This window comes from Heptranchias perlo, chromosome 17 (assembly GCF_035084215.1).
Source record: "Heptranchias perlo isolate sHepPer1 chromosome 17, sHepPer1.hap1, whole genome shotgun sequence".
NCBI classification, from domain to species: Eukaryota; Metazoa; Chordata; class Chondrichthyes; order Hexanchiformes; family Hexanchidae; genus Heptranchias; species Heptranchias perlo.
In genome coordinates, this window is record NC_090341.1 from 31,139,598 (window position 1) to 31,163,349 (window position 23,752).

At 41.6% G+C, this 23,752-nt stretch overlaps 1 protein-coding gene across 1 annotated transcript in view; it reads right to left on the reverse strand.

The window, feature by feature from the left end:
• Nucleotides 1-595: 595 nt before the first annotated feature.
• The window catches only part of LOC137334415 (cadherin-related family member 3-like), a 50,241-nt gene continuing 27,084 nt past the window's right edge, over nucleotides 596-23,752 (reverse strand). Inside the window, exons 11-19 of the mRNA XM_067999127.1 lie at nucleotides 23,350-23,448; nucleotides 16,662-16,894; nucleotides 12,775-12,946; nucleotides 7,534-7,769; nucleotides 6,515-6,720; nucleotides 6,216-6,235; nucleotides 6,073-6,104; nucleotides 4,523-4,571; nucleotides 596-852 (exon numbers count right to left, since the gene is read on the reverse strand). Of these exons, the coding sequence (XP_067855228.1) occupies nucleotides 683-852; nucleotides 4,523-4,571; nucleotides 6,073-6,104; nucleotides 6,216-6,235; nucleotides 6,515-6,720; nucleotides 7,534-7,769; nucleotides 12,775-12,946; nucleotides 16,662-16,894; nucleotides 23,350-23,448 (1,217 nt within the window). The 3' untranslated portion in view covers nucleotides 596-682. The remainder of the gene's footprint in view (nucleotides 853-4,522; nucleotides 4,572-6,072; nucleotides 6,105-6,215; nucleotides 6,236-6,514; nucleotides 6,721-7,533; nucleotides 7,770-12,774; nucleotides 12,947-16,661; nucleotides 16,895-23,349; nucleotides 23,449-23,752) is intronic.

The following is a 23,752-nucleotide window of genomic DNA, read 5'->3' on the forward strand; positions in this document are numbered from 1 at the left end:
CTTCCTTTCTCCCTGCAATTCATGAATATCTCCAGAACAGACCATCACCTGGGAATAGAACGTTCTAATGGAATTGATTTTTGGGGATTTGAAATACTTAACTCCAAATCACCAATACAAGAAACACATTTAAACCAAATCTCTGCCAAGATCATTTACAAAAAAACAAAAAAGGAACCAACTCCTATTGTTAAGACTTGATCCAACAAAAGCACAGGCTTTAGAAATGGGTGAATAATTTAGTTAAATCAAAGTAATGACAAGAAAATTGTTTTTTATTATTTATTCATTAAACGTTCATTATTTTCATTGCTCTGTAAAACGCTTTAAATATTAAGTTTGTGATTAATTGCAAAGAAGTCTTTAATATTTCAGCAAAATTATAATATACTTAGAGTATTATAATAAAATATTTTTGTGGGCTGAAGATTAAAATTTTATATAATATATGCATTCATTGGTTGCAAATTACACATAAATCAGATTTTGTGAATCACATTTCAAAATCCATTCCTGTTGTTAATTAAAAATATGTAACTGAATGATATATGTACTTATTAATTCGATTTGCAAACTGTTCAATAGAATTGTGCAGATTGTACAAGTGAGCAAATATTGATTAACTAGGAGGATGCACATCTTTTTAAAATCTTTCTTTCTTATTCCTTGAAATAATTTTTCTTTATTTTGGTGACTGGGGTTTCTTAGGCTTAGGCTTAGGTTTCTCAGGCTGGAGTTTCTCAGGCTTAGGTTTCTCAGGCACAGTGTTTGTGTTTTTCTCATTTGGCTCATTTGTTTCCTTCCATTTCCTTGCTCCTGTTGCACTGTTGTATTCGTACCACCTCCCAGTAACTGAATTAAACACATTTATTATTTACAATGGGGAAATCATTACTCAGGCATCAAATTAGGTACAGAAAACAATCTGAATGAATACACAGTTAGTTCTGTGAGCTGTGCATTAGGAATGAGCAAAAAGTCAAAATTTGAGGCATTCCCCCTTAAGGGACAATTCAGTAATCCCAGCAGAAATGGAAGCAGGATTGACATCAGCTTATTACAATAATTGGAATCTGCTCTCTACATGTTTCCCATAAGTGCAATGATTGGGAGGGTGCAGGGTATCATGAGATTAGCAGTTCTTAAAGGACTGATGCTCCATTTTAACACAGCTGGTTGCTTTAGCTGCATTGAACAGCAGCTGTAAAAGGTTAGCAAGGGAACATGAGCAGAACTGCCCCTTTGCTGATGATAGTTTGAACGTTTTGCTGGAAGAGGAGCAATAGAGGATGGTAAACATATTTGAGGCTGAATGTGTAGCCAATAGGGCAGCAGGTGGCTGATCGAGTAAAATCTCATAAGTGATAGAAGCAGATGCGTAAGAAATTGTCACATCATAGGGAGATTATCAAGGTAAGGCTACCTACATTTGACACCTCATATTAATTCTATGTGCACAGTATGTATGCCACAAGCACTATGCCCCGAACAAGGTCCAGCATCAGCCATGGAACATGGGAAGCAATGGCACAACCGCTGGCATCTTTCACACCTGCACTTCCATGTTCATAATACTTCGAGTTAAAATTTGGGGCTGACATTTAAAAATGCCTCAGACATTGCTGTTGCATGTTGTAGCACCAAGTCAAAATGAAAGAAAAGAAAGAACGAACTTGCATTTATATAGCAGCTTTCACATCCTCATCCCGAAGCACTTCACACCTAATGAATTACTTTTAAAGTGTAGGCCCCAATTTTGCATCTATATCAAGCGGGCAGTGAGTGGAGCAATCAAAGCACCCACCCAATGACATTGGAAGGCTTGGACTATATTAATGTTCGGCCCTGATTTAAATTTGCAAGCTAGCTGCCAACACAAATCTGGCTGCTCATAAACAGTTCACAATTTGGGAGGGCGCGAAATTCAGTAGATCTGACACTTCTTAAAGCCAATCTCAGCTCTTAAAGAGGAGGTCCGAGAGAAAACGGGAGCAGTGGTTAGCAACAGCAGCAACAACAACGTGCATTTATATAGCGCCTTTAACGTAGTAAAACGTCCATAGGCGCTTCACAGGAGCGTTATCAAACAAAATTTGACACCGAGCCACATGAGGAGGTATTAAGACAGGTGACCAAAAACTTGGTCAAAGAAGTAGGTTTTAAGGAGGTCTTAAAGGAGGGGAGGTAGAGAGGCGGGAAGGTTTAGGGAGGGAATTCCAGAGCTTAGGGCCTAGGGAGCTGAAGACACGGCTGCGAATGGTGCAGCGATTAAAATCAGGGATGTGCAAAAGGCCAGAATTGGAGGAGCGCGGAGATCTCGGAGGGTTGTAGGACTGGAGGAGGTCACAGAGATAGGGAGGGGTGAGGCCATGGAGGGATTTGAAAACAAGGATGAGAATTTTAAAATCGAGGCGTTCCCTGACCAGGAGCCAATGTAGGTCAGCGAGCACGGGGTGATGGGAGAATGGGATTTGGTGCAAGTTAGGATACGGGCAGCAGAGTTTTGGATGAGCTCAAGTTTATAGGGGGTGGAAGATGGGAGGCCAGCTAGGAGAGCATTGGAATAGTCCAGTCTATCCACAAAAATATGCATGAGAGTTTCAGCAGCAGATGAGCTGAGGCAGAGGTGGGGACAGGTGATGTTACGGGGGTGGAAATAGGCTGTTTTGGTGATGAAGCGTATATATGGTTGGAAGGTCATCTCAGGGTCAAATAGGACGCCAAGGTTGCGAACGGTCTGGATCAGCCTCAGACAGTGGCCATAGAGAGGGATGGAGTCATTGGCTAGGGAATAGAGTTTGCGGTGGGGACCAAAGACAATGGTTTCGGTCTTCCCAATATTTAGTTGGAGGAAATTTTTGCTCATCCAGTACTGGATGTCAGACAAGCAATGTGACAAATGAGAGACAGTGGAGGGGTTGAGATAGGTAGTTGTGAGGTAGAGCTGGGTGTTGTCAGCGTACATATGGAATCTGATGTTGTGTTTTCGGATGATGTCGTCGAGGGGCGGCGTGCAGATGAGAAATAGAAGGGGGCCAAGGACAGATCCTTGGGAGACTCCAGAGGTAACAATGCGGGAGTGGGAATAGAAGCCATTGCAGGTGATTCTCTGGCTACAACTGGATAGATAAGAATGGAACCAGGTAATGACAGTCCCACCCAGCTGGACACGGAGGAGAGGCATTGGAGAAGGATGGTGTGGTCAACTGTATCAAAGGCTGCAGACAGGTCGAGAAAGATGAGGAGGGATAGTTTACCACGGTCACAGGATGTTATGTGTGACTTTGATAAGGGCCGTTTCAGTACTGTGGCAGGGGAGGAAACTTGATTGGAGGGATTCAAACATGGAGTTGCGGGAAAGATGGGCATGGATTTGGGAGGTTTCAAAAGGGAATTGGACAAGCACTTGAAGGGAAAAAATTTGCAGGGCTACAGGGATAGGGCTGGGGAGTGGGACTAGCTGGATTGCTCTTGTAGAGAGCCGGCACAGACTCGACGGACCGAATGGCCTCCTTCCGTGCTGTAACCATTCTATGATTCTATAAGTCTGCATCCCTTGGACTTAAGGGAGTGGAGATGAGGGCCATACCAGGGGGAACAACCAGGGTGAGAGAGAGTAATGGTTTTAATAGGGACAAGGGCATCAAAGATCTAAATGATATTATTTCGGCTGCTGTATGATAACGAAATATGTTTTCTGCAATTATGGCACTCTTTTCCTTTGGATAACTGACAATGTCTTCTAGAAGTTAAGATAGGAGTCCTTGGGAATATGTCAACTTTTGCAGGCATCCCTGGGAATGCATCAATATTCCTTAGAGGTTCCCCATACAAAATAAATTAAAAATCATGCTGATATTGTGCCACTTTAGGGGATTTGTTAAATTGTAACTATTACTTGTCATCACTGTAAAAGGTCTCTCCTCTCCAATTATTGCCCTTCCCCATCCCATATCTATACTCTCTTCATCAGTCCAGAGTGAAAGACAGTCTGCAGATATCTCCATGAACACTGTTAACGCCACTTCTTCTCTGACCAACCACAAAGCACACTTGAGTAATGTGGGAAGGGACCATATCCCAGGTCAGTTTACCTCTCTTTCCCCTGACCATTCGCCATAGAAATTCACTCTAGGAGACACTGGAGAGTTAATTTTCAAACTTCAGAGTCATGAACCTTACTGTGAGGCTGTGACTACCAGGTCACTGTGCAGGACAGCTTTTAACCCAAGATTATCTGTGTGAATAAGCAAACAGACTTGTCTCTCCATTGGAAAAAATAACTGTAAGGAGTCATACAACACCAGGTTATAGTCCAACAGCTTTATCTGAAATCACAAGCTTTCGGAGCTTTGCTCCTTCGTCAGGTGAGTGACCTGACGAAGGAGCAAAGCTCCAAAAGCTTGTGATTTCAAATAAAGCTGTTGGACTATAACCTGGTGTTGTACGACTCCTTACATTTGTCTGCCCCAGTCCATCACCGGCATCTCCACATCATGGAAAAAATAACATCATACATTACCTGGATCAACTGCTTGTCCATTGAAAACAGTATCATACTTTGTTACCTCCTGTGGGGAACGAACAATTACGTGTAAGTCAAATTGATTGCATTTAGTCAGATTAAAATGGTGATAACATTTACTTGGTTGTATAAGCTTTTATTATGCAGTCCCTTTCAATCTTTGTAATAATCTTAAAATAAATCATGTGCATGTTTAAACATATGCAGAGAGTTGTGATCATCAGCATCCAGCTGCTGGAGAAATTGCTAATGTTAGAACAGAGTTGACAAGATAATGATCTCTTTTCTACATTAAGAACGTAAAGGCAGTAGTTTAAAAAGTCGTTTCCACATTGTAGTGCTGCGAGGCCAACTCTCCCAGGTAGTCTTCCTGTCAACACCCATTGCTAATTGCTGAGAAATTATTTGGTATTTGTGCAATGTGAAAGATTCAACTGCTGCATCAGTGTCAAACATGCAGTCTAACTGGAACAAACTCCACTTCAACCCCACCATGATGGTTGCTGGGAAAGTTTTGGTTGCTGGGAAAGATCACCCTTCACCAAATATTAAACGTGGTGCAGCACAAATTATGAAACACAGTCTCTGCATTTTTGCTTTAACACTGTAACTGCAGATGTGATCACTTATAGCTGAGATAGATAGATTTCTGGACTCTAGGGGAATCAAGGGATTTGGGGATCGGGCAGGAAAGTGCAGTTGAGGTCGAAGTTCAGCCATGATCTGATTGAATGGCGGAGCAGGCTCGAGGGGGCCATGTGGCCTACTCCTGCTTCTATTTCTTATGTTCTTATATAACGATATCAAGAAATCACCCGTTGCAAGTGAGGATTTTTTTGTAATTTTATTTTAGTTCCAATCAAGATGAGGGATCTTTGTGTTTGTAAGTGAAACACTTCACCCTTTGGGCACCCTGTGTCAGTCTCAAGTACTCCCAGGTCAACATTGCTAGATGCAAAGTAAAGATCCCTCTAATCTGCCCTAACGATGTGCCTGAATGCCAACCTCAGAATGGTATCTATTGCACTGGTATGACATTTTCACTTCCACCTACGAGCCACTCTTATGGCCTTTCTGAGATTGCTGATTGAGTGCTGATTAGTAGCTTTGGGGAGACATTTCACAAGTAGAAAGAGGAGACTTGCTGGACTCAAATCCAGGTTCCTGAGTTGAAAGGACATATAAGTAATAACTCTCTGTGCCCCTGTGTCCCCCTTTCCATTGCATAATCTTATTTATGTAAACGGGATCTGGTGTCTTGCAGGACACCTCACTATAGTAGTTACTGCCCATTAGGGCCGAGTTTATGAAATCGCACTCGCAGGGAATCCTGCCCACCTAGAATACATATCAGGCAATGGTAAGCATGCTCCCCACAATTTTCCATCATTTTGTTTAATGGAGGGAAAATCGTAGGGAGCATACCTGTGATTCCTGGGTGTGTGTTCCTCACAGGCAAGGTTTCCTGCCAGTTGCACGGTTTTGTAAAATCAGCCTTTTATACCAAGGGGTCAAAATTCTGCTCAACTGGTAAATTTAACACTTACCGTTACAACTTCTATTTTTTCTTTCTTAGGTTCTGTTTTTAAAAAGAAAAAAAGTTTATCAAAAATAATATTGTATCATAAAGTAGGATTGTCTATATTATGACTCTGGTGTTTATTTTAACCAAACAGACCAAGATACCCACCTGGTAAGTAAATCTTCACTCTACAAAAGAAACAAGACAACAACAATTAATTAAAAGTGAAATATCACAAAACATTAAAATTCTATTCTCCTGTTTTTATAGATTTTCAGCAAATTAACTATAGAAAATGTAAGTTAAAAATTGATTATTGATGGAGGCAGCACAGAATAGCTTTAATATTTCTACAAAGCTAATTCCAAATTAAACACATTTCTAAAATTAGTAGCAACATGAAACTCCCAATTGACGATATCTCAAATCTAAAACTACTTCATCATATTTAATTATAAAGGACTTACTTTTTTGGTGGTAATGGTTTCGGCTTTTTGGTACAGGCCTTCTGGCAGCTTTCTTTGCATTTAGTGTATTTCCAGATAAGGTGAAAAGTCAGGACAAAGAGGGTAGCCAATAGGATTGCCATCAGTGTGAAAATAAAAGGGACATACCAGTCAGCTCGATTGTAGGTATTCACGGCAGTGTTAATGATGGTCAGTCCTTTTCTCTCCTGTTTAAACAAGGCAGAAAATTCATTGCCTTGAGTTTGTTATGAGATAAGATGAATTCATGGCTGTGTAATTTAATTGCAAGATTCTGCCTTTTTTATTGAAAAGCCATGGTGAAGGACCAAAGCTGTAGTGTAGGTCATTACTTAGGTTACAATGACTGGGGGGGGGAGAGAAATTCATTTTGCAGCCAAAACGGGCAAAAAGTTGGTGGAGTCACTGCTCCACGCCAGTCTGTGCCGGGCTCAGGCCTGAGCAAAATGGGCACCCTGCTGCATCTCGCTGGTCGAGGAGGATGGGAAATAGGCTGGCTCCCATACAGACCTGGTCGGCAGGTTGGGTCTGGGGGGGTTGGAGGCGATCCGAGGGGGGGATCCTTGGATGCACAATTGTATATGCATAGGTGCCTTATTTAAAACTTTTCTAAAATTGGCAGCAGAAGGGACTCTGCCCACTCTATGTTGCAGGCTCTGAGGCCTGCTGTGGTCAAGCTCTACCCAGCCCACCACCCACCCACCCCTGCCTCCAAATGGACTCCTTGGAGAGCCCACTGAAATTACTCAAATGACCCAGAAACTCATCCAGGGTTAAGGGTACATCCTTGCTGCAGGCAAGACTTCCACCCGCTGCACTTCACTGACATCACTACCAAGGGGAGGATCGAAGCTCGGGAGTGGCATCACTGCCTGAAGCCTCCCCTTCCCCAATTAACCTCTTTCTGCAATGTTTTAATTGTCAGTTATTGCTATAATGGTTTGTAATATCAATTTGAAGGTTAACTGATAATACGCTGTATTATTAAATAAAGCGCTCACATAAAAGGATGTTGTTGTTGGAGGGGTTGTTCTTGTCTGAACCACAGTAATGTCAAGGACTACCGTTCCTGTCCTTGGCTTAACATTCTTAATATTGTCATCAATGATGTTTACTATGAGATGATACTGCTGCTGAAGGTCCGCTTTACCCTCAAAGTCAAATGGAGCTTTGACTATCAACTTAGGAGTATTAGATCCACGGATAGGGTCAAAACCAAAATGATTGTTCACATTCCCTGTAAATAAAATGAATTGGAATGAGGTAATGTGGTGCAAAGTGAAATGGCAGATTAATATCATAATGGAAATTGTTAATTGTAAAAATAATAAAAGAAACAAAGTTACAAACAAGATATGCTTGCGGGGGATGAATTTCAAATAAGGAAAGTTCATTACAATAAATTAACTGGAGACTATTAGCTTGATAAAATTATATAAACCGTTCAATGGAAAAAAATCAATGGAACAAAATAGTCACATCTGCAATATTTTAGTATTCTGACACTCATCTGATAAGCTCTCAAAGTTGCTGTGCTCAAAGTACATACGTTTATTTTGCAAAGTCGCTGTACAGCTTGTCACATGATACTTACAAAGGGATTATTAGTACATTATGGTAATTGATAAACTGTGCACACATTAGAACCACATATTGCTTGGTGGAGTTAGGCGAATTTGGCAATGATCCCTGGGGTTTGGTTGGGTCAAGGGGCATCAGCGTCTTTCAGATTGGGTGATGAGTCTTGTAAGGTTACGGCATTGTCCTTTGCAGAGCACTAGGATAAAGTTGGTTTGCAGCTCAACTCTAACTTTCTTCCAGGCAGTAGGGCAATGGCAGTTGCACCAGCCTACATGGTTAAAGGGCAGATTCATTTCCTGGTGGGTGAGCCCATCAGGCACTGGCTTGGATTTGTAGAGATTGTGAGGTCTCTATGACCTTTCAGATTATTGCCCAGAATGGCTCAAAGAGGGACAGGACCAAACACATGTAGCAGTGGCTACAGCCCCTCTAGTATATGTCCACTCGCAAGGGCTGGTGTGGGAATTCCTTTTTGCCATATTCGGACAAATAAGGGCGGATTTGAACAGCAGGGAGTTTACAACCGGGGCCCAACCGACCGCCCAATGTCATTTGTCTGAGGCCAGCACCATTTTGATAATTGGGCCTCATTGAAATTTCATTGGGGGCCTGCCCACATGTTTCCAGTGGTGACAGGCAACCCACCCATTTGAAATATGGGATTTCCAGCAGGCCCACCACCCATTTAAAGGGTGAATGTACCTCTTAAAGCAAGGTGTCATCTATTGAGCTTAATTCAGTGCTGCCACTGGGAGGATTATACACATCAACATATCTCAGGCAAGAGCACCTCGCTTCTCTGATACAGTGCTGAAGGTGCTAGTAGAGCAGGTGAGGGCACATCCTATTTACCTCAGATGGCAGGAAGATGCCCAAAAAACTGCAGCAGCAGGCCTGGAGGGATGTGGAAGACAATGTCAACTCCAGCACCCCAGGATATGGGTTCAGTACTGGAAGCACCTCAATGACCTTACCCCAAATGGCAAGGGTGAGCATGTGGTCTTCCTATCTCTATTTTTCTGCATTAAACCTGGCCACTGGACTTCTACCCCTCCAGCACTCTGTAAGAAAAGCATTATACAAGCTTTCTTCATTATTATAAACTTTAGCATAAACAAGCTTTCTACATTATTGTAAACCTTATGTTAAAGTAAAATTCACATGTTAGCTAGCTAAAGTTTGGTGTCTTTATCAAAACAAGCTTTTTACGACCTTGTAAAAGAGAAGGCTGCTTTGGCAATTAAACACCTGGCGCCATCTTTGCTCATTAGCTAGGAAGGGAGGTCTTCCCTAACTAAAGTTATGCTTTGCTGCAAGATGAGGGTTAGTGCCATCCTAGAAACCACTAATTGTTAGGGAGGTGATAGCCTCACCGCTGGAAGGCACTAGGAGTTACCCAGAGGTATATCATAATTGGTGTAAAGATAAGGCATCGATAGAGGTTGTATTAGTTACTGTGGGAATTAGAAAAGAGTGATGGGAGTGTGGGAGTACTGACAGCCCCTTTCTATGACAGAGAGGATGATTGATGGGAAGCTTATACAGGTATACAGAGCTTTTTGTCTTTAAAACATATATAAGTGAGGCGCTTTTCGGTAACTAACCAGAACGTTCTCGGGGCGAGGCTGGACGCCCATTAATTAGGTCTTCGGTGGTTCACTCTGGGATCTATGGTTTCACGAACAATAAGCCAGGTTGTATCAATCTAACCAGCACACTTAATTGTATCATTGTATTTTAAACATCTTTGCTGATTGTTATAACTTCTTAATAAAGCTATTGTAATTTGACACCAACAGCCTTGTAGCCTTTATTCAAGGACAGTTTAAGTAAAAGGCATATTGGTATATATATTTTTACTTACACACTCCCATTCCCCCTGAACTACATGTTTCTCCTCCAATCACCAACTCTCCTCATTCCAGTCACGTACTCACCTCTTGCTGTTGCCCTTATAATAGGCACTAACAACATTCTGATTTTACCTGGTAGCAACTGCTAAGCATTTCACTCTTCTGTTGAAGCAACAACACTCGCTCCATCTCTCCCAGACTTTCTTATTTCAAGGTGGAGCCACTTTCTTGCATGTGACCACCCCTCCCATTATGCTTGCAACTTGCTGCCTCTCCCTCTCATCATGCGCGCTGTACGAAGCTGACCCACACATCTACACAATCCTTTTCAACAGCGACTCACTAACTTTCTCCCTTTCTTTCTGTTTCACTATAACCGGGAGGGGACCAGAACATAGAAACATAGAAAAATGTATGGCACAGAAGGAGAACCAGGGAAGGGTCAACCTCCATCCAGGCCTGCTGCTGCTCCTGCTTCAGGTGGCACTTGGGCCGCCCTTAGGAAGGCTCCGGTTAACATGGCAGCAGGTGGGATCTGAAGAAGAATGAGGAAGTGCAGCATTCTGATTTTGGGTACACTACCTCCCAGTTCCTGTCAGACACAATGAGTTAAAATCATCCCTTATGGCCATCAGCAACACATTCTGTGTACACTAATACTAAGCAGCCCAACTCTGGAGATTTGGGCTGGTTTGCCCCTACAACTCTTGGCTGGATGTAGAGAGCAGGACTTCCTAGACGCTCCCGCCATACAGTCTGCAACTGTATGGCCCCAAATAGGCCCCCAGAAAAGGCCTCGGAACACCCAAAAGTAAGGACAAAACTATCTGGCTAGAAAGAGGTCCTCAATTGTCACAAGTCAGGTTTAGTTTCATGTCCAATGCAAAATGCAGCTCCCATAGGTTCTGCGAACTGAAGGGTGACTTTGTACACCAAGTAACGGGGACACTGTGCCCCAGGCAAACAAGAGATTAATTTATTGTCTCTGGATTACATGTAGGATTTCCACAATGCACTCACATCACCTCAGTAGATGATTAATATCAATAACACTTTCATAAGCTACCAAACAGGTTTGTGCACAGATAGTAATTTACAGAACCAAGCAGTAACAGTGAGTTGCTGCAATTAGTCCAAATAACACGGACAAATTCAAAACAAAGTTGAAATAAAAGAGACAAAAACTACAAATGCTGGAAATCTGAAATAAAAACAGAAAATGCCAGAAGTGCACAGTCGGTCAGTTCGCATTTGTAGAGAGAAAGATAGGTTAAAATTTTGGGTGTTTAACCCTTTATCAGAATTGTGATGCATGCACAACTGTCTTTACAGATGTTGATTCACTTGCTGTGTAAACTCTTCAGTTGAGTTCTTTTAATTGGATTTCTTTGCAAATCTTTCAAAAAAGATAGATGAATGCTTCACAGAATGGGAATAATTGCCCAGTTCCTGCCAGATATGAATATTTCTGAGAATTAAGTATGCATCTTACCTATGAAGCTGCATCTTACTTCAGCATCTGTCGCACTTACACTAAAATAGTAACTAACTGGTACATCAAAAGTATTGGGTCCTAATATCCATAAAACCCTTTAAAATATAGTCTTGTATTTGAGAATTCAGCCTGCAAGACAAAGGGACATTACTTGTACAATGGATGGCAAACTCCATAACACATACATAAAAGTATGCCATGCCAATGAACATCCATTGTGCTTGACAAGTGCTGTCTGTGTTAGGGCTATCCTGATTAGATTGTGTCATAGTTCAATAGCTGGTGATATACATTAATTGTTTCCAGCACTTGGACATGCAAAGTGGCTGTTTACCCAGGCACATACATCAGTTGGCAATCAGCCTTATTGTCTTGACTGGCTTTTCTTTTACATACAAAGCAGAGGCCTTCTTGGCAGGCCAAAAATTCAGCAATGCTGGAAGTCTGTATTTTATTTATTTTATTTTTCCTGTTATTTTAGTCTTTTTTTAAGATTTACATAATATTTTCTCAAAAAAATTAGGTTAAATTATTATATGGAACAAATATTTATTTTACAAAATCTAAATTACCAGTAGTGACAAGAAAAAGCTCAGAAGGCTTCCACTGACAAAATTATGATGCCACCATATTATGTCGCCACTTGATAGGCATGACATCTTTGGGTGCAGCTTCATCTTGTTGTTACATGTATCTCAATGCCAGGTCAAGCACAACAGTTCCATTGATGTGAGACATCTTTTCTTCTCTGTCCCTACCTATTCTACTCATTTAAGGCTTAGGCCCTAAGCTCTGGAATTCCCTCCCTAAACCTCTCTACCTCTCTTTCCTCCTTTAAGACGCTCCTTAAAACCTACCTCTTTGACCAAGCCTGTCCTAATATCTCCTTACGTGGCTCGGTGTCAAATTTTGTTTGATAATGTTCTTGTGAAGCGCCTTGGGACATTTTACTACATCAAAGGTGCTATATAAATGTGTGTTGTTGTTGTTGTTGTTGTTGTTGTTGTTGTTGTAGTAGTGAATGCCAATTTTAGAATGACAAAACACAAGCCCATTGAAACTTTAATTTGTATAAAATGCAATATAGTTGACAAAAAAAAGGCAAAAGTTATACTGTAAAATTATGCTCTGAATCTATCAAGAAAAAATGTTCGTTTCAGCCCTAGTTATATGTAAAGCTAGATACACAATAACGAGCATTGATATTTTTCCCTTTTCATTTCTGTCTATGAATATTTGATATGAAATAATTCTACATGTCACCCTGCTATGCAAATTTATGTTTCATATTGCATGAGATTTAATAAACATACCTGATACAATCTCAAACCGCATCTCATTGTTATCGGAATCCCTGTCTTGACAGCTCAATCTGAAACTATTGATATTAGTTCCAACAGCAATATTATCAAGAATAGTTGCTTTATATATAAGTGGAACACAAACAGGTTTTTCATCATTTTCCTCTATTATGTTGATGATGACCTAACGGAAGACATATTTAAAATGGAAAGAAATACAAAGATGAATAAGCAATTAGAATGGAGCAGAGCAATAACATTCACATCAGTTTTCCTGAATATGTAGACATATCCCTCCCAGAAGATGGTTTGAAAGAAGTATGTACAAGGATTATAAATCATTATATCACACTAATACCCAGCCCATGAGTAAATATTTTAGTGCTGTCTCTGAAAACTTGCAGTCAACCCACCGTCAATTATTTTCCAGGATAACTGGCAAGCAATCCAGTATTAATCTCACAGAGAGCAAAAGAGCAAAGTATTTTTGATTGGGCAATTGTTCCAAAGTCTGTTGCTGTTACTTTATGATGCCAGCCACTAAAGGTTATCCAGTAAGTCCAGAGATCAGAGTGAAATCTGTTTTGTGTCAAGTGATGCATTTTAGCCAACATTTGAGACTCTCCCCAAGGGGTATAGTAAAGCTTTATAGTGTGCAAGATAATGAGTTTTACTGTAAAAAAAAACCTGGTAATACTGCAAGCCTAATGTCACAAATCCAAAAATCCTATGGGCCTTAAATCATAAAATCAATAATCTTTTCAGCCCTGTTACATGATATTATTCCCACCTTTAAATGACAACAGAAATAGATGGCAAAAAAACAATCTTGAAAGAAAATTCACCATCTTATATACAATAAATAGCAGATATCTCTCAATGAATTGAAAGCAGCAATCCAATTTTGTGCTGCAGACGAAAGTTTCACTCTCATTAAATACTTCTGAGCTCTCAAGCTACATTACTGTTTTTTTAATATTCTGAGAGATAGCTGTTATCCTGGTTAGGCCGCATATAGACCAGGTAACCAGCCCCTGATCCAATATGGCTTTGGACGTGTTTGTGACGTTTTTCTGGTGTGGGAGGTTGGCCCCTTAAATTGGGCCTCTGTGTTGTCGTTTTCCACCTGGGAAATGGGTCCTCCGCGGTCTAACTTCACCCCTAAGACTCTGAGATTTCTGTCTTTTCCATTTCTCTTCCTGCCCCTCAAAAATCAGGTTTGTCACAAAAATGCCAAACACCCACCCTGATAACAGGACACTTAGAAAATAATAATAGGATTTGGCAGAGTCAACATGGATTTATGAAAGGGAAATCATGTTCGATAAACCCATTGGAGTTCTTTGTGGATGTAACTAGTAGAAAAAATAAGGGGGAACCAGTGGATGCGGTGTATTTGGATTTTCAGAAGGCTTTCGATAAGGTCCCACACAGGAGGTTGGTGAATAAAGTTGCAGCACATGGAATTGGGGGTAATATACTGGCATGGATTGAGAATTGGTTAACAGACAGAAAACAGAGAGTAGGAATAAACGGGTCTTTTTCAGGGTGGCAGGCGGTGACTAGTGGGGTACCACAGGGATCAGTGCTTGGGCCCCAGCTATTCACAATCTATATCAATGATTTGGATGAGGAGACCAAATGTATTATTTCCAAGTTTGCTGATGACACAAAACTAGGTGGGAATGTGAGTTGTGAGGAGAATGTAAAGAGGCTTCAAGGGGATATAGACAGGCTAAGTGAGTGGGCAAGAACATGGCAGATGGAATATAATGTGGAAAAATGTGAAGTTATCCACTTTGGTAGGAAAAACAGAAATGCAGAGTATCTTTTAAATGGTAAGAGATTGGGAAATGTTGATGTTCAAAGGGACCTGGGTGTCTTTGTACATGAGTCACTGAAAGCTAACATGCAGGTGCAGCAAGCAATTAGGAAGGCAAATGGTATGTTGGCCTTTATTACAAAAGGATTTGAGTACAGGAGTAAAGATGTCTTACTGCAATTATATAGGGCCTTGGTAAGACCGCACCTGGAGTACTGTGTACAATTTTGGTCTCCTTACCTAAGAAAGGATATACTTGTCATACAGGGAGTGCAACGAAGGTTCACCAGACTGATTCCTGGGATGGCGGGATTGTCAAATGAGGAGATATTGAGTAGACTTGGCCTGTATTCTTTAGAGTTCAGAAGAATGAAAGGTGATCTCATTGAAACATACACAATTCTTACAGAGCTTGACAGGGTAGATGCAAGGAGGATGTTTCCCTTGGCTGGGGAATCTAGAACCAGGGGTCACAGTCTCAGAATAAGGGGTAGGCCATTTAGGACTGAGATGGGGAGAAATTTCTTCACTCAGAGGGTGGTGAATCTTTGGAATTCTCTACCCCAGAGGGCTGTGGAGGCTCAGTCATTGAGTACATTCAAAACGGAGATCGATAGATTTCTAGATATTAAAGGCATCAAGGGATAAGGGGATGGTGCAGGAAAATGGCATTGAGGTAGAAGATCAGCCATGATCTTGTTGAATGGCAGAGCAAGCTTGAGGGGCCTGATGGCCTACTCCTGCTCCTATTTCTTATGTTCTTATGTTCTCTGCAAATCTCTTTCAAAACCATTGCACTCACTGTCAAAGAATGGCCCCAAGGATTGAAAAGTTGTGTAGAGTAAAAAAAAATCTTTCCCACTGTCTGACACAGTATGTTGGAGTGTTAAAATGTTCTAGAGTTTCTCAAGAACTGAGTTCTATATTTTTGTAGTTTTTCTGCATTTTTTCACTTACAAGCGTATTGATTAAATCTGAGACCTACATAGTTCAGTTATTTACTAAATACCTCAGTGAACCATTACAGGGTGTTACATATTATATTTTTATTAACAACAACATGTCCCATAACACACCATGCATAATTTTCTGATTTTGTGCTCCCAGTAGGATTCCTCACCCACCAGGAATGCAAATCAGAAATTCAGGCACAATTTTCCCCCACCTGAATTGCAGAGACCGACAATTATATTTGCTTTCCAGTCCACAGCAATAGAGTTCTTATTTAAACTGTTCATTATAAAATTTACAACGAACACCATAGGGGAATATTTGATTTTTTTCCCCAATTTACAGAAGTTTGTTATGTGGCTTATTACTCTATGTACACTGAGCAGTTTTTTTTTAGTATGACTATCATAATTTTTAGTCCACAATATCATATTCAATTATGCAAATGACATGTTTTATGGTGCACTTTCACAGCGAGACCACCATTTTCAGCTTCATGATAGACAGCCACAAGCATTCAAAGTGCCCAAGGAGAGAAGGAGAACATTTAAGCAAAACAAATACTGATTTGTTTATAAATTGTTGTCTTTTTGGGTTGAGAGATACATTATTCATGTTTAAAAATAAATAAGTCAATGAATAAATGTTAGTCAGTGATATAATGGAGCAGCTGTAAAAATATAAAATATCCTGTGAAACATTCTCCTCCCACCGATTTTGGCTGACTCCCTTCCCCAAGCATTAGACAGACTCAATGATGAAATCTAGATCACAATTTTGAAGCTGTTCAAAAACATTATTATTCTGAAATCACAACAGAGTCTATAAGGTCTGACAACTGATCTATCCCTGAAATAGCCTGGTGAAGTTTCTGCCTTGTAAGATTATTTTATAAGCCATTTTAAGATCATGTGATCTACAGCCAGAAATTCTTCCTTGCAATACATTTATCCCACAGGCAAGGTCAGAGTCAGTGTGACATTACACATGGAATAAACGTAACGTGTAAGGAATTTTGAGACATAAATATAGTAGATAAACATTAATTAAATACAGCTCCTAATTTTTAACTAACATGTCTTTCCAACTTTTCTTTTAGTTGTATACAGTAAGTAGATATTCTCACCTTGGTCACTGCAGTTTTAGGCTGATTAGGATCGCTATCAATGGCTTCCACGCTGAGGGTATACTGTTTGACTGATTCATAGTCTGGCTGGGTTATCAGCTCCAGGATTCCTTCCTTTGGATCAATCCAAAACCGTTTGATAACTTGAGTGTCTCCAGAGATTATTTTGTAAGTCACCGCATTCAGTGGAAAATCCTCATCTGTTGCAGTAACTCTCCCAATCTTGTGTTTTGCTGTTTAGACAAAGCAATTTTAAAAATCTTATTTGTGAGTAGAGTGCTAGAATCAATAGTGTGCAAGAGATGAGAAGAACTCTAAATGATGGAGTAATTTTACAAATACACATTCTTGGCTTGAAGCCTCACCTGTGGAGGATGAAGGTATGGCAGAGATATTAAATAAATATTACACGTCAATTTTTGCAAATGATGGTGGAATGTAAGTGTACAAGAGGAGGATCTGGAACAAATGTTAGAGATAACTGTAGAGTAAAATGTTAGAGCATGGAGAAGTCCAGCTCCAATTTGTGGTAGAGCTCCAGAGCATGGAGACCATTCTGTCCTGTATGAATTGAGTAGTCAGCTCCATGAACACGACAGTGGTGCCCACCATTATGGAGCCTCCGCTGACAGATCTAACAGCTTTCATGGCAGCTCACACTGCTGCCATGGGAGTTCAGACAGCTGCCATATTGGCTCTGGGGGCCAGTGTTTTTCAGAGACTTCCAGAGCATCGCATCACTCCTGTATTCTGTTCTTGTGCGGAACTGTAGGTGTGCTGAGGCGCATTCCCTGGAGAGTGGCCTTGGCTCTGTGGAAGAGGCACCGGCTGTCCCCTCTCAGGGTGACAGCAAGCCTACTCCCCCGCCACCCAATCCACCAATCCCCTAGTTAGTTCCATACAGTCAGCTGGGCAAGACTGCCCCGGCCCATGCTTAGATGGTGCAGTCTGCAGCTGGGCTTGCAAAGCCCAGAGCTGCTCAAGGTCATCCACCTAGATCATCTGAAGTGTCCTCAATGGAAGCTCAGCAACCTTTCACCTCCCAAGCTGTAGCCACACCTCTTGGAAGCACTAGGATAGGTAAATGATCACATAAGACAAGCATTAAGGGGTTGAGCAATGGTGATGCTTAATTATTCCTGTTAACTATTATACACAGATAAAATAAAGTTGTAGCAGTAATTTTTTTCTGGATTTGGTGTTGATGTTAATATTTGTAGTGAACTGAGGGCAACTCCCATAAGGCTGGACTGAAGAAAGCCAATTGGATGATGGTAGTGAGGATAGTGGTGATGAGGATTGCGGGACTGTTGGTGTATTGGGCATGAGAGAGATGATTCATGTGAAGGACACTTGGATGAGTTCTGCCCTCTGGCAACTAGAGGCAATGATGGTTGATGTTGCATATTCTGTTCCTCCTCCTCCTGCTGCCCAGGTGGTGGTCAGGGCTGGTCCCTCAATATGGCAAAGCTATGCAGCATACAACCGATGACCGCAAATCTGGAAACATGGTTAGGGCTGTACTGCAAAGTTCCTCCTGAACGGTCCAGACAGTGGAAGCGTTGATTGAGCACGCTGACAGTCTGCTCGATGATGTTTCTGATGGTGGCATGACTCTCATCATAGGCCAGCTCTGAGGCTGTGCCTGGGTTCCTGGCAGCAGTCAATCAGCCATGTCTCGAGGGGCTACCCCTTGTTACCCAGTAGCCAGCCTGTGACCTGATGGCCTGGTTGGAATGAAGGCAGTACGGAGGATTGGCGAAGGATGAATGAATCATGACTGCTGCCAGGAGACTGGGTACAGATTAGTCCGATGCGCAGCCTCTGTTCGCAGACAAGCTGGACATTCAGGGAGTAGAATCCTCCACTCTACCACCCTCCACCCCTCAACTTTCAATTCCGCCAATTCTGTATCAATGTAAAACTCCTTTAAATCTGAAAATGATATTTTCTCTACTCTTAATTGGTTCACAGCAGAGAGTACAGAAACCCTTGGGGCACATCACAGGACTAAGAGTACCACACTGTCCAAACTATTTGTTACTTTACTAAGTCCATCTTCTTGTATCTATACAGGTACTAGGAAGAAGCAAGACAATTCCTCCAATGTGCTTTTTCCTTATTTTCAATTGGTTGCACCATGCTAGAAAAAGCACAGGTTTCCCACTTCCCCATTTTGAAAATCTTTTCTCTTTTTTTGGGTCCATTGTGTCACATATCATTCCCTAGTTGAAGAGGGCGAGCAAGCAACTTCAGCCCCGGTTTCAGCCTGCAGCACTCTGTAATCAGTTGCTAAGAGAAGCTGTTTAAAAGCAGCCAGGTGACCTGCTGCTGATCTTCCCAGCAGACCCATGCAGAATCTACTAGCCTCTGCTCCACACTACTCTTATCTTCCTCTGATGGCACAATTGAGAAAGAGAATTTGTAGTGTGAGGAATTTGGTACTGTAAAAATGTCTTCTAAAGCAGAATTTTTACAGTACCTTCCTCAGGGATGTGGGACTTCAGTTACCTGGAGAGACTAGAGAAGCTGGGATTGTTCTCCTTAGAGCAGAGATTTGATAGAAGTGTTCAAAATTATGAGTGGTTTTGGCAGAGTAAATAAGGAGAAACTGTTTCCATTGGCAGGAGGGTCAGTAATGAGGGGTCACAGCTTTAACATAATTGCAAAAAAAAGAGGGAATTTGATTTTTTTTTTACACAGTGAGTTGTTATGATCTCTAATGCACTGCCTCAAATGGTGGTGGAAGCAGGTTCAATAGTAACTTTCAAAAGGGAATTGGATAAATACTTGAAAAGGAAAAATTTGCAGGGCTATGGGGAAAGAACAGGGGAGTGCAACTAATTAGATAGTTCTTTCAAAGAGCCAGCATAGGTCTGATGGGCTAAATGGCCTCCTTCTGAGCTGTATTATTCTATGACTAAGCCTTCTCTTCCTGTATTAGGACATAAAACAGCTTTACCTCATAGTATTTTTTCCAATATATACCAGAGTTGGGTTCATATTGTTTCAAACACCAAGTGAATCTGAATCAGACCAATTTGAATCTATTCCTGTTTATCCCAATTTAACAAGTGCAGAATAATTTGGAGATGGGATATGACATCAACCTATTCCAAGCCAATAAAATGACAGCTGATCCCTAAAGACCCAGGCAACAAAATTCCCGGGAGTCTGCTCCACTGGTGCAAGTGCAGCGGAGACGGAACCATTGTTCGTCCTTCCCCAGGCCAGAGACCTTGTCCTAAATCCCAGGAACATGCTCATTTATATGATGGGGCGGGCACAGGCACCTGCAAGGGCACATCAGTGGCACTGCCCCTGATCCGACCTTGTAAGTGGAGTGGCCCACAGCCGTTCTACCTATGGTCCTCCGAAGCCCATTAGGGCCGAAGAAAAATACATACCTTTTTGGAGTATTTGATTACCTTAGTCTGGGGTTAAGGTTTTAGCTCTGGACTGAGGCCTTTTAAGGGTGGAATTTCCAGGGTAACCCAGGTACACCCTGACATACCCCTCCCCCCCACCCCCCCCAACCGGCGATGGAGGAGGACAGGCGGAAAGATCCACCTATTGGAAAATGGTTGTGCCAAAAAGATGGGGCAGAATCCCCATATTTTGTCATAAATTCCAGCTGCCCCCTCTCCACCTTTGAACCTGGAATTTTGGGGCCACTGTGTACTAACTGTCCTACTCCACAAGGACTTAGATCTTTAAACTATGGAGATTGTAATTTTAAATATTCAATTTCTACTAATTTTGTTCAGAACCAATGAATTCCTTTGGGCTTATAAACACAAAAAGTCAATTAAAAATACCAAGGAATCAGGACATGTTCTTGGGAATGTTCTTACTTCTATTATATTGAAAACAATAGCCTGAAAATAATTGTTGGCAATGTTATTACATGCACGCTTATATCAAATTCCTCTCTCTGCTATTTTGACAGAGGTGAAAACCTGTTGTTTTGCGCCAGAGTATAAAAGTGATTCTCTGCTGTTGTGCATTGAAATATATGCAAATTTTACGATAGAATAAAAATCTCTGAGGAAAAGTTCACATAGCTTAAAGCCTGTAGCATGGTTCCCCAGGGTAGGCGGTTCTGGAATAACGTTCAGGTCAGCTTGAAGTCACAATCCCTGCTGTTGGCAATGTGTCATTTCAGGGCACAATGGGATAGTCCCTGTATTTGATGACACCATCAGTGATGTCACCATGAGTGACCCAGCAGAGGGAGTCCCTACATGATGGTTTCCACGGTATCAGTAGAAGTAGCATTTTTTCCAAAAAAAAATTCAAAGAAATTTCTGATAAGACTCTCATTTTCTTCAATAATGAGATGAGCTATTTTGAAACAGAAAATGCTCCCCCGAGACTTTCCTTCCCTTTTAATCTGATTCCTCTTCATCCCCAAAATGCTTGTGAAGTTATTGAATGTCTGACAATGACATCCTTATCCTTCAACCAATTTTGCTTGCATTATAATGTATACATTCGTTACAGGGAGACTAACATTGTATATCGCTGCTTGTGGCTACACTACATGAACAATACACTCATGATAAACAACTATTTTAACACCAGCTCTCTTTAAAACGCCCACCATCAACGCTTAGTTGGTAAATTCACTGCTTAGTGCGGGTCTGAGGTGTACAGGGAAGAAAGGTCTGAGGTTTGATCCTCATATTGTGCTAAGATCTCAGTCAGAGTAGTAGTGGAACACTGAGCTAGGAAGAGAAAAAAATCCATCAGGCTTCTCACTTCTGATCACAATCCAGTGACTCCTGCTGGAAAGTGTGCACATGTAGGCATTTGAGGCAGAAGTAAATTCTTCAGGTCTGATATGTGATGGGCATTGAAACGAATAGGAAACTAGAGGCTACTGTGAAAATTTACTTTATGGCCTAGATCTTCCGCTCGGGTGCAATGCAAGCAGAACTGTGGCTGGGTAAGACTTTTTGTTTTTCAAAATTATTTGAGGAAAGGCCACTGAATAGAAAGTGCTAGAAACTAAAGAAAAATATTTTATCAATATAGCTGACTGAATAGTACTGATATATCTTGAGAAATTAGGCACTCTGCATGTGCTTAAACTGAGAGGCTGAGGCTTTCAAGTAGAATCTTTAACAAAGGCATTAGAAAATACAAAAGATAATTCAATGGCTAAATTCAATCATGTTATTGTGAAATATATAATTTATTGTGTTTTTATTTTGTTTCAACTTTATTTTATAGATTAGAAATTTCACTTGCTGAGAAAAAATGGGAGATAAAAAATTTGAGAGAGCATTTTGAGAGATTTGTGGGAACTAATGGCTAGACTGTGCAGGGTGATATAGGGCTCAATTTTCAAATTAAAAAACGGGATGGTTGGGGGCGGGGGTCATTGCAAATTGCCACCATTTCAGACCCGCCCCCAACCCGCTTTCAACCCCCCCCATTTCCGGTTTTCACTGGGATGGGACGAGGGGCGGGCGACCAACCCAATCCCAGGAGGCGGGTTGGGCCTTAAAAACTTTCAAGGAGGCTTCGGGCCTCCATTTTTCACTAATTCCCGATTTCAACCCTGGGGGACCTGGATTCCCGGGCCTTCTGTTTTACACCTCGTGAAAGGAGGTGAGAAGGCCCAAGACTAACAGGTAGGTGCCTAGAAAGGCACAGTTTGTGGGCTCGGAGGAGCAGGAGTGCTTCCCTCAGGCCCAACAAGCCTACCTGCAGCAACACCCCCAACGATAATGGACCACCGACCCCCAATTGCGGACCCCCCCAATCGCGGACGCCCTACCCCCAATCGCGGAACCTCCCACCGATCGCTGACCCCCTGACCCTGACCCCGATCCGCCAACCCCGATCCTCCCCCCCACTCCGATCCTCTCATCTCCGACCCCGATCCTACCCCCCCCCCCCACTCCGATCATCCCACCCCCGACCCTCCCCTCATCAATCGCGGACCCACGCGATGATCCCCAATCCTGACACCCCCCGTTACTGACACCGATCCCATCCCCCATGACTCGCGACCCTGTGCCTAACTACGCCCATCTATGCCAACCTATGTCCACTCATGTCCCCATACACCACGTGTCTACCCATGCCACCCCCCTGCCACTCTCCCCATCAATACAAACAAAGGCTTACCTGCAGACTTACCTGCAGACATCCTCTCCCTGGCTGGTCTCCCGTCCGACTGAGACCAGCCTGTCAATCAGCCAGTCAGTCAGATGGGAAACCGACAAAAAAAAAAGACATTCTTACATCAAAATCGTAAGGATGTCCGGGAAACCCATACTAATAGGTTCCCCGACCTCAATTTGACCCCCCCGACCCCCACTTCCCCGTTCAGTTTTAAAATCAGCCCCATAATCTCACTATAAAATAACAACTAGTGTGTGTGGCACCTTTAACATTGAAAAGGCCTATCACAGTGCCACCTACAGGTGTAACAAGTACTGCAGGTTCTCATAATTAGTTTTTAATGAAACATGAATCCTGTGATCTAGAGATTATTTATATCTAACATTTTTTTAAATATGAATATATATATATATATATGTGTGCTTGTGTGCACATACACATATACTATATATTGTATTTATTTTATATCGATATAGATACATATACACACATTGTATAATAACCATTAAAATTACTCAGAAATTTTCCATGGCAGGAAAATACAATGACTCACCTGTTTCTGTTTCAAGGACATCAAACGTATAGGGATCCTTCTCAAATTTGGGAGTAAAGTCATTTACAGGTGTAATTTCTACAATCACTGTGGCAGTTGCTGTAGAAAACACATTACAGAAGGTTATTCTTTTACAAGTGTCATTTTCCGGTCTTACCTGTAATATGCAGAATCACACAATACTACGATGAACATATTTCCTTTTTTATGCATATGCTGCTGTGCGTGCGCTGTAAAATAGTTGCTGCTTGATGCGATAGATGGCTTGCATTTTTGAATCAGTGGATGGTAATGATTCTAAAGTTAGCTCTAAATAGTTATCACATCAGACACTTCCCAGCCCCAGTGGTAAGTCCATTACTTGAACATTAAATTTTGGTCAGTCATATACAGACAAAACTGC